The sequence below is a fragment of the Erinaceus europaeus genome, chromosome 8 (genome assembly GCF_950295315.1).
Source record: "Erinaceus europaeus chromosome 8, mEriEur2.1, whole genome shotgun sequence".
Classification (NCBI taxonomy): Eukaryota; Metazoa; Chordata; class Mammalia; order Eulipotyphla; family Erinaceidae; genus Erinaceus; species Erinaceus europaeus.
The window spans coordinates 116918035-116930181 of NC_080169.1; the positions used below are offsets into that span (position 1 = coordinate 116918035).

The 12147-nt window shown below is 40.5% G+C and overlaps 1 protein-coding gene across 5 annotated transcripts in view; it reads right to left on the bottom strand.

The window, feature by feature from the left end:
* Positions 1–12147, bottom strand: part of TPK1 (thiamin pyrophosphokinase 1) — a 453436-nt gene that overhangs the window by 233939 nt on the left and 207350 nt on the right. For all 5 annotated transcript variants that reach the window (XM_016187821.2, XM_060196763.1, XM_060196761.1 and 2 more), the window contains exon 5: positions 11159–11231. In XM_016187821.2, coding sequence (XP_016043307.1) covers positions 11159–11231 — 73 coding nt within the window. The remainder of the gene's footprint in view (positions 1–11158; positions 11232–12147) is intronic.

Sequence of the window (12147 nt, forward strand, 5' to 3'; positions counted from 1 at the left end):
AAGGTGGTGATGCAGCTAGTTAAATGTGTACATCACAATGCACAAGGACCTGGGTTCAAGCCCTGCTCTCCACCTGCAAGATGGAAACCGGTAGCTAGAGAAATTGAGAATTTCTTTTTTAACTAAGGGAGAGAGAAAAAGAGACATTTGCATTATTGCTTGACTGCACAAAAAGCTTCACCCTTGCAGGTAGTGAGAGAGGAGTAAACCCAGGCCCTTGAGCATGTTAAGGTGTGCACTCTACTGGGTTCATCACTGCACAAGCCTTATACCTTCCCTACTTTAGAACTGGTGATCAGAAGGAGGTAGCTGATGGAAGTGAGAGGGCAAGTCCAATGATCACATTGATTGTGATGGTAGAATATATTCCCATGGATGTCTTATGGAAAGGAACGATCTATTTTGGGAAAAGAGAAAAAAAAAGAGTACTTTGCAATAGTAAAGATTTAGTCTCAATTTCCACAGCTCTCCTACATTGTGGGTGAAAATCCCTGTGGGTGAAAATCCTCATCAGAATGCTAGAAATGGTCCTACCCTGCCACCCATCAATTCCTTTCCTGGGGTTTTATCAAATATCACCTGTCCAAAGAGATATCTGTACACTGATGTTCCTAGCTGTGCAATCTGTAATCATTCCAAATTGGAAGCAACCCAGATGGGATGAATGACTAAAAAGGTTCATGGTTTATGTACACAGTGGACTATTATGCAGCTGTGAAAAATGTCATTTCCTTGTCAGAAAGAGAAAGATAAAGACCAGATAATGTCATTCAAACATAGAAGTTAAGAAGGGCCAGGTGGTGGTGCACCCAGTTAAGCACACACATTCCAGTGCATAAGGACACAGGTTCAAGCCCCTGGTCACCACCTGCAGGAGGAAAGCTTCCTAAGTAGTGAAGCAGGGCTATAGGTGTTTTTCTGTTTCTCTCCCTCTCCCCCCCCTCCCCTCTCAATTTCTCTGTCTCTATCCAGTAATAAATAAAATAAAATAAAATTAAATTAAATTAAAGAATCTTAAAAAAAGAATCAAGGACTGTAAGGGAAAATAAAATATGAAACTCTGACTGGGTATGGTGTATTGCACTAAAGCAAAGGATGCTGGGAGAAAGAGTACAAAGGATGGGGTACAATGCTAAGGCTTTGGAGTCATGATGAATGATAGTGGAAAGTACTTAGGCTGGGGGAAGGAGTGTCTTATAGATACTTATGGAGAGATGCCAAGGTGTACACACAGAATTGTCAGCAGCTGTACTATGAGCCACTAGCTGTCTTTTCCCATAGTAAGTTGACAAAAAGCGTACCCCATGTCAAAAACCACTCAGTAAATCATTATTTCCTCAATAGAATACACTGGACAAAAACAACATACTAAACATTCCTTGTTGCTTTTTTTTCTTTTTTAGAGAGAGAGAGATAACATTATCAAAGCTTCCTCCAATGTGGTAGGCCCAGACTGAAACCTGGGTTAAGTACATGACAAAGCAGCACTAAAGAAAGGTATTTGAGGGGCCAGGTGGTGGCGCACCTCGTTGAGCACACACATTACAGTGTGCAAGGACCCAAGTTCAAGCCCCAGGTCTCGACCTGCAGGGGAAAAAGCTTCATGAGTAGTGAAGCAGTGCTGCCGGTGTCTCTCTCCCTCTCTGTCTCCCCTTGCCCTCTCAATTCCTGGCTGTCTCTATCCAATAAATTAAGATAATAAAAAAATGCAAACTAAAATCTAAAAAGAAAAAATCATTTTAAAATTTTCATCTAATTTCTAACAATATACCATGATTAGAGAATATTGGGAGTTATATGAGTTAGTACAATTTCTACCTGAATTCTCAGAAAACTAAAACACATATGATCAGGAGCTATTGAATAATTAAGAAAAGTAAAGCTGGTAAGTTTAGCCTTGAATTAAGAAGCACTGGCTGACTCAGAAAGTGATAAAAAATACCCAGGAAGAAATCTACAAGACTTTCCTCATTTTGATTTGATAAGAGGGGACCACAAAAGAAGAATCAAGACACAGACTCAAAAAGGGGTACTGAGGGTCGTGCAGATTTCTGAAACAGAAGGGCTATAGACAACACCAAGGACGGCATGTCTCTTACATTGAGCACGTTCCATACAGTTAATTCAACCTGACATTTTATAATATTTATGTTAGAAGTTTCTTCCAGTATCTGAAAGTCATACACTTCTAATTGGTAGATTACTATTGTAGGATCTGGAATGATAACAATTTTTTTCTACATAAATTAATAGCAATAGTGTTCTCAGACTCAAAAATAACTTACAATGTCAAAACAGTAAGACTGTACATTTGAACACATGGGGACAGGTATATATAGCTACTGTAGAACACTTGCAAATACTAACAGTGGTTAAATTCTGAAATGGGTGTCTAAAGAATTCACTGCTAGTGACAAGTCATTTGGTACTTAACTTTATTTATTTATTTTTTTAAATTTATTTTATTTATTTATTCCCTTTTGTTGCCCTTGTTGTTTTATTGTTGTAGTTATTATTGTTGTTGTCGTTGTTGGATAGGACAGAGAGAAATGGAGAGAGGAGGGGAAGACAGAGAGGAGGAGAGAAAGACAGACACCTGCAGACCTGCTTCACCGCCTGTGAAGCGACTCTCCTGCAGGTGGGGAGCCGGGGTTCGAACCAGGATCCTTATGCTGGTCCTTGTGCTTTGTGCCACCTGCGCTTAACCCGCTGCGCTACAGCCCGACTCCCCGGTACTTAACTTTAAGTTATAAATCACAGCTCTAGCACGGACTCACTGATAGAGCAGGGTGTCATTTTATTCAGAATGTATTTTTTTTTTCTTGCCTGGGGCTGGGTGCCTGCACTATAAACTCACTGCTCCTGGTGGCCATTTTTTCCCCTTTTGTTGCTCTTGTTGTTATTATTGTTGTTGTTATTGCTGTCATTGTTGTTGAATAGGACAGAGAGAAATAGAGAGAGGAGGGGAAGACAGAGAGGGGGAGAGAAAGACACCTGCAGACCTGCTTCACCACTCCTGAAGCAACTCCCCTGCAGGTGGGGAGCGGCTGGTCCTTGCTCTTCCTGTCATGTGTGCTTAACCCACTGCGCTACCATCCGGTCCCCTGTACTTTTTTTGTTAACCTGCTTCATGCTAATCAATAAAAGGTAGAAATCATTTATGTTGGTTCTTACCATATTGACCACAGGAAACAAAGTGTACCCACTTGAGGTCCAAAATCCAGAGGAATGTATAAGGAAAAATTTTGGACATAAAGACTAGAGGTTGGATTTTGGTGGTCTGGTAGACTATCCCACTAAGGCTATTTGCATTAGTCAAAGTTTAGATGACACAAGAGATACTTAATACAACTGGTCAGATGGGGGGATCAGAATCTGTTTAAGATCTGAACAACCAATTACATTAAATGCAAATATTTTCAGAAATTAACCAGGCAAGTCAATTTCTAAATGTTTCTGTAGTCAGATAAAACTAGAGCATCCCACTCAGACACAAATAAATAAATTTTTTCTAAGTGGGTCATTCACAGGAAGATCTAATAAAAAATAAACTACTAATGGTTATGTTTTCTTCCTCCTTCTTAGCTACGGGTGAAGTGTGTTGTTGATTTTTTGGAGAGATGCCAGGCTGTAAACCTGTGACAATGACAATCTTGGAAAACAGCACTTCCTAAGAAAAATCTTTCTTGCTGCGTCACACTTCACCTGTCTCAGCATAATGGTGATGGGACTGTGCAGTGGCTCATCTCTTTTTTTTTTTAATTTATTTAATTTATTTATTCCCTTTTGTTGCCCTTGTTGTTTTATTGTTGTAGTTATTATTGTTGTTGTCATTGTTGGATAGGACAGAGAGAAATGGAGAGAAGGAGGGGAAGACAGAGAGGAGGAGAGAAAGATAGACACCTGCAGACCTGCTTCACCACCTATGAAGCGACTCCCCTGCAGGTGGGGAGCCGGGGCTCGAACCGGGATCCTTACGCCGGTCCTTGTGCTTTGCGGCACCTGCGCTTAGCCCGCTGCGCTACGGCCCGACTCCCTGTGGCTCATCTCTTAAGAAGGCTCTCCATAGTCCCAGCTTTTGCTACGACACTCTTCTGTGACCCGACTCACGGTGTAACCAGGATGGCCTGTGAGACTAACACCAAGAATGAGAAACAGGAAGGATATATATCCACGGGTGAGACAGATCTGGCCTGAATGTTCTTTTCGCAGTATCTCCTCTCCTCCCACCCTTTGTCTCTGGAAAGTGAGCTGCCATGTTGGAAGCAGTCAAAATGAAACAATCCATGTCCCAACCCAAAGCCATTGAGGAGTTCAGGCTAATCACCAGCCACACGGATCATCTTGAATGGGAATTTTGCATTTCCAGTGGAACCTTAACTGAACACATCAACGTGGTAACATTATGACCTATTGAGCACACTGGAAACTGAACCACTCAAATTATTAATAGAATCTCCTAGTCCTGACCCAGAGAAACTCTATGAGATAGCAATGACTTGCCATCTTGATTTGCCCGACTCTAGATTATACAAGAGATACTTAACACAAGTGTCCACACTGGGGGATTGGAATCTGTTTAAGACCTGGAAAACCAATTACTCTAAGTGCCAATGTTTTCAGAAATTAAACGGGAAGTCAATTTCTAAAATTCTTTGTAGTGAGGTAAAACTAGAGTATGTCACTAAGGCAAATATATATTAATCAGAAAAAAATATCTATGAAATTCTGGCTGTACAATTCACTGTAATATTAACAAACCTTTAACATCTTACACTATTTCTTGATTTGATTTTCTTCACTCCAGTCTGAAGTATCAGCTCCATTGGAAGCTGGTGGGAGACATGTATTTGAAAGTGGAGAGGGAGTCGGGTGGTAGCGCAGTGGGTTAAGTGCATGTGGCACAAAGCACAAGGACCGGCATAAGGATCCCGGTTCAAGCCCCCGGCTCCCCACCTGCAGGGGAGTCACTTCACAGGTGGTGAAGCAGGTCTGCAGGTGTCTGTCTTTCTCTCCCCCTCTCTGTCCTCCCCTCCTCTCTCCGATTTCTCTCTGTCCTGTCTAACATCAATGACATCAATAACAACAGCAATAATAACTACAACTATAAAAAAAAACACACAAGGGCAACAAAAGGGAAAATAAATAAATATGATAAAAAATTTAAAAAAAAAAGAAAGTGGAGAAAACTTCCTTTTCTTTGCTGTACAGCAGCTCCAAAAACGCTTTAGTTGGAGATAATGGCTTCTATGAACTGTGGGTAATGCTGCATGAACTTGCTGTCATTATCATTATTAAAACGGCAGCTAAACACTCACCACGTGTTATATAGGGCACATTAGCTACTTAAAAACTTCCCCTGTGCCTTCAAGCTAGGGACAATAACAACAAAGATCTAATAACTTTACATTTTCATAATGCCTGTAAATACAAAAAGCATAAATAATAATAGAATAGATATAAAAACTGTAGATAAGTACACAGAATAATTTATGAAAATGTAATCAGGTAAAAGCTCAAATGTAGGGAGTTCTCGTGGAAACATGAAAAGAATGGGACTGAGAACTATGCAATAGGGGAATTAGAGGAATCAGCTTTTTTTTTTTTTCCCAAAATCACTTTGTGATGGTTTAGAGTACAGCTGTTGACACATAGGTTCAGCCAGTTTTACTTTATAAACTAAAACTTAGCAAATGTAGGACAAAATATACAGTCTGAATATGTAAGCAAAATATAAGGTATCCAAAAGAAAAAAAAAAATGAAAAAGCTCTTAATGGAAAAAAAAAAAGAGATGGCATGGGGAGTCCGGCGGTAGCACAGTGGGTTAAGTACATGTGGTGTAAAGCACAAGGACTGAGTAAGGATTCCAGTTCAAGGCCCCAGCTCCCCAACTGCAGGGGAGTCGCTTCACAGGCGGTGAAGCAGGTCTGCAGGTGTCTATCTTTCTCTACCCCATTTCTGTCTTCCCCGCCTCTCTCTGTTTCTCTGTCCTATCCAACAACAACACCAATAACAACAATAATAACTACAACAATAAAACAACAAGAGCAACAAAAGAAAAAATAAATATTTTTTTTAAAAGATAGCATGAAATGTCAGAGAAATTGATCAAAGGTACGAACTTCAAATGTTTCCTTTATGCCTGAATCCTGTTTCCTGCATACAGAAACAGAAAGGCTGGCATGCCCTCATGCTTTATAGTCTAGAAAGTGATGTTCAGATGGACACCTTCCAGTTTGGACAGAGCAACAGCAATCCAGAGAAAGGGATGGGGAAGTCACATCTGGCCAGGTCTTCAGCTTACACCCCATTCTGCCTGTCCCTCCTGCTCTCACTAATGTGACTAATACCTATGAATTTGTAAAACTCTGCATTGTAAGCAAGGCTAAGAACTTTCCATCCCAGCGAGGTGGAGGTATGGAGTTAATGAGAAGTGAGGCTGTGGGGAATGAGTGGGCACATGCCAATGTTAAAGTAATGGAGCATGAATATCAAACACTAACTTGGGAACAGCCATCACTGCTGATGGGAAGTCAGACCAGCCAGCTAGTGGGCAGATGGAATGCACACCAATCTGCATTCACTGCTGGCCCCAGAACTTTCTGTGTCCTATCAGCTCCGCTTTCATAACCCTGACAGCCATGCTGCCCCACCTTGGATGACATTCTTCTCTACAGCTCTCTATTCTTCTTTTCCTTTCCCTCCCTTTGAAAGAATTGCCTCTGTCATCTTAGCCAAATGGAATCAATTTATTCTCAGGCTTTATAATTTAAAGTTTTCTTATTTCAGCAATGGGTGTTTCATTGTAAAAACTATATAATTTGCAAATGAATGCCTGCTCACAAAAACAGAAGATGGTTTTGTGGTTGGAAGAATTGCGGAGATGAGAATTTTTATATTTAAAAGTGCTACATACTCTAAAAATTTACTCAGTGAGACCTTAAGTTATTATTTTTTTTAGTTTTTAGATTTTTCAAAAATATTTTATTTGTTCCAAATAACTGATGCTGATCTTAATTATTTTTTTTCATTTTATTGTGGGGTTGGCGGTTTACAATATAGCTGTTGACATATGGGTATGTTAATGCCCATGACCCTTTTTTATTGTATATAAATGTCTGAATTGAATTGAAGCAACATATGCAAAAACATTAGCAAATATACCTTGGTTTATAGTCTAGTCTTTAACACACAGGTTTAGCCCCTTATCTCCACTTGATATGTGTTGACAAGACACAATGGGGCCCCAATATTCCGTCATCCTGTCTTCCTCACAGTTATTTGCTTTGAAGCAACAGACCACACCCAGTCCAAGTTTCACCTTATGTTTTCCCTTACTGTTCTGTGTTCTTAGATTCTCCCTATAAGTGAGATTATTTGCTATTTCTCTTCTAGCTTGTCTCACTTAAGAAGATGTCTTCACATTCTGACCACACTACTGCAAAGAAGATAATCCCATCTTTTTAACAGCTGCGTACTACTTCATTGTGTATTTGTATCACGACTTCCTTAGCCATTCATCTGTCATTGTGCATCTGGGTTGCTTCCAAGTTTGGGCTATTACAAACTGCTATGCTATGAACATCAGTGTGCATAGGTCTTTTCAGATAGGTGCCTGTGTTTTCCTTGGGTAAATCCCTAAGTAGGTTGCTGAGTTGTATGGTAAGTCCAATTCTTGAATTCTGATAAATTTCTACACTGCTTTCCACAGCGGCTGGACCCACTTACATTCCCGCCAGCAATGTAGGAGAGCCCCTTTTCCCTCACTGCCTCTGCAACAGTTGGTGCTACTGTCTTTCCTAATGTCTGACATTCTCTCAGCTGTAGAGTGGTATCTCCTTATTGTTTTTATTTGCATTTCCCTGATCATCATTGACTCTGAGCATTTTTTCATATGTCATTTTTTCATATGTCTCTTCTTTGGAGAAGATTCCACCCTCCACTTTTCAATGTGGTTGTTTGTCTTTTTTTTTTTTTTTTAATATTTATTTATTTTCCTTTTTGGTGCCCTTGCTGTTGTTCTTGATGTCATCATTGTTGGATAGGTCAGAGAGAAATGGAGAGAGGAAGGGAAGACAGAGGGGTAGACAAAGACACCTGCAGACCTGTTTCACCACTTGTGAAGCGACTCCCCTGCATGTGGGGAGCCAGGGGCTCGAACAGTCCTTACCCCAGTCCTTGCGCTTTGTACCACGTGCGCTTAACCTGCTGGGCTACCGCCTGACTCCTTGTTGTTTGTCTTTTTATTATTGAGTTTGGTGGGTTCACTGTGTATTTTCGTGATCAGTTCTTGTCTGATGTGTGGCATAAAGACTTTTTCCCACCCCGTGGGGGATCTCTTTGTCATGGCAGTGATCCCCTTGGTCACATCAGGGCACATTGCCACGTGTCTTCTGTCTACTCAGCTAGGTCTTCATGTGCTCTTCTCAAGTGACACAGAAATCTGGAAAATTTGCATACCGACAGTAATAATGTGAACACCTTCCCAGGTAATATGTCGTTATAAATTTCAAGTTGTATATGCTCTGCATCCCTGTTGGTCTGAGTTCACATTTCATGGTCATAAATAGGAACATTCTAAGTGGCACTTGTTTCAGGACCCGTCTTCCTTGAGTGGCAGAGTATGGTGACCCAGCCTCCCTTTAGAGAGTGGGGCAGACCCTATCATTGTTGTTCCACATTGAAGCAAGGTCCTGTACAGGCCCACAAAAGGGTTTATGATGTTGTTCCTGATGGAGATGACCAGTGGTAATGGAGAGAGGGATCTGTTAGAGGTCTAGGCACATCGTATCTATGTGGGAATCCCAGGATTCCGTGACTAGGTCCCCGAATGATGGGGCGGCCTGATAGTGACCAAAAGTCTGCAGCTTTCTTGCCCTTATCCAGTTTTTGTATCCTTACTTTATCTGACAAGGTTGGGCTGGAGCGATTGAGGGAGGTGAAACAGAAACTAGGTGAGGAGGGTATCTAGGTCTAAGTAGAAACTATTGGATAAAGTCGTTTATGATGCTTTTTTTTTTTTTTGACTCTAGGGCTTATGCCTACACTGGGAATCCACTGCTCCTGGCCATCTTTTTTCCATTTCTGGATTCTGCTTGTGAAGCCTTCTGATTCTATCATCACACTGGGTTTGCTTGTGTTGCTTGCTATGTGTTCTGTTTGCATGGTCACTGTTGGCTGGGCACCCCACTGCCTCTGGGACATTTGGTTTAGTCATCAATGATTCATGCTTCTTCTTCCTTCTCCCCGCCCCATATAGTACGTATTTTTCCTTTGTTCCTGACTCTTCTGCCGGAGGAGAGGGAGGCATGACAGAATTGGGTTGTGATTACATTAGATTAGTTTTTTGGACTGCATCCCCGCTCGTGAATAAAGATTGAACTGCATTCACAGCTCAGTCATGAGTCTGTGGTCGTATCTGTCTCCCGCCCGCGAAGCCAGCCCGGCAAAAACGACACATTTCTATCTTTTTAATTTTTGGATAGGACAGAGAGACATGGAGGAAGGAGGGGAAGACAGACATGGGAGAGAAAGACAGACATCTGAAGACCTGCTTCCTTGCTTGCAAAGAGACCTCCCTGCAGGTGGGGAGATGGGCTTGAACCGGGATCCTTGTGCTTTGTACTGTGTGCGCTTAAACCCTGTGTGCTACTGCCCAGCCCCTTGATGGTGTCTTTTTTAGGTCTTTCCACGTACTTGCAACACTTATTGAGTCACTGTAGACTACTGCGTACTTTTACATTAAGATATATCTTTTATCTAATTTATGGATATATGTGCCCTATCCCACGAGCCCTGGCCTATATCTAGGTTCTGTGATTTTATTATACTGGTTCTTGTGCTAACTATGAAGCGATAAGGGCCTTAGGTCAGATCCATGGAGTTTACAGTTAACAGTATTTATATACTTTTCCCATATTTGGGAGCTACTCTGCCCTGATCCATTTGTCTAGCCTTATTCCCAACTCTGACATCAGAATCCCAAACAAAGCTTTTATCCCACCTGTATGTTAGCATTTGGGGTCAGGTAAAAATTAGTAAAGTGGAATATAGGTAAAGTAGACTTTCGACCTTCCTCCTTCATGAAGACCCCAAATCTCATAGGCCATATTCTGACCTTTGGTTTCCTGAATATTATTCCTGCTTTATATCTTAATGTTTTTTAGTCACCAAGCTGCAGATGCTACCATAGCACCAACTTGACTTCACTGGTAGACGACCTCATCAATGTGAGCTAGACCTCCACCTTCCTAGAGGCCTACTCCACCATGGAAAGACAGAAACAGGCTGGGGGTGTGGATCAACCTGCCAACACCCATGTCCAGTGGAGAAGCTATTATGGAAGCCAGAAAGCCCACCTTCTGCACCCTCTAAAGTTCTTTGGTCCATACTCCCAGAGGGAAAAAGAACAGGAAACCTTCCAATGGAAGGGATGGGAAATGGAAATCTGGTGGTGAGAATTATATGGAACTATAGCCCTCTTATGCCACAATCTTGTGGCTAATTATTTAATCACTAGTAACAACAACAACAAAATAATAATTAATTTGTAATAAAGAGTTTTATTCAAAACAGACTGATAATAACTTCAAAAAGAAAAATGCTGAAGAAAGGGGCCAGGTGGTGACACACTTAGTTAAGTGCACACATGACAGTGTGCAAGGACACAGGTTCAAGCCCCTAGTCCCCAACTGCAAGGGAAAGCTTCCTGAGTGGTGATGCAGGGCTGCAGGTGTCTCTCTATCTCTCTTCCTCTCTATCTCCTCACCCCTCTCAATTTCTCTTTGTCTCTACCTAATAATAAGTAAAAAATAAGATGCTGGTTGATCCACACCCCCAGCCTGTTTCTGTCTTTGCTTAGTAGAGTAGGACTCTGGGAAGGTGAAGTTCCAGGACACACTGATGAGGTCGTCTGCCAGTGAAGTCAGGTTAGTGTCATGGTAGCATTTTTTTTTTTTTAAAGAAAGAAAAATACTAATGGTAGAATTTCTAAGATCAAATTTCATTTGAATTTATATTGCCATTTCTCAAAACAAATTAAAGTAACCAAACAGTGTGTATCTCAATCTCTATATACACTCAGAGGAGCAGAAATAAGAAAAAATAAAAGCAACCACAGGAGAGAAATCTTCAACACAGGATTTCCTCATGGCTTACCTTACTGGTGAAGTATTCCTTCACTTCCGGTCTAATAGAATCAAAGTCTCCACTGATGAATTCAGGTAAAAAGCTGAAAGAAAACAGTTTCAAAATAAGTCAGTTTATTAAGATTACTTTCTTGTTAACCTTGAAAACTGAGAGTACAAGGGCCAGAGTGAACTTGTGTATCCAAAGATAAAGAAACACAATATAGTTTTGGAAATAATAAGATACTGTATATTATTTTCTTGGTTACAAAATGGAATAATTGGAGGGAACTAACTCATATATTTAATAATAATACTATAAATATTTACCCTTAATCAGACTGAGGTAATATTTTTTCTCAAAAAAAAAGTATCATGGCTAAAAACACTACCAGTTATGATCTTTGAAAATTAACTTCCAGATGCATATAAACTTTTGTATTATACTCATGTATGTTCAAAACTTTCAAAACAGTTGGACAGAGCTAATAATGATGATGACTTGGTGATATTTGTAGGATCCGAGTCAGTTCAATTACATTTCCAGATTAATATATTTCTAGAAGGGAACACTTTTAAGATAGGCTATATACTGAACATATATAGAGGGTTCCCCAAATTCTCGAATGTATTACAAAAGAATGTTTCTTATTACATCAGAACTATCTTCTTTCTCTTCCCTACCATTCACATTGCCCCAGAGGTCATATTAGAAAGTCATACTTGCTCAGGGGTAGACAGCATAATGGCTAAGCAAAGAGACTCTCACACCTGAGGCTCTGAAGTACCAGGTTCAATTCCCTTCACGCCACCATAAACCAGAGCTATGCTCTGGTAAAAGACACACACACACACACACACACACACACACACACACACACACACACAATATAAATACTCAAAACCTTGTGATCTTACATTAAACACTTTTAAAATTTCTTAAATATTTATTCATTCCTTTTTATTGCCCTTGTGGTTTTATTGTTGTAGTTATTATTGTTGTTATTGATGTCGTCGTTG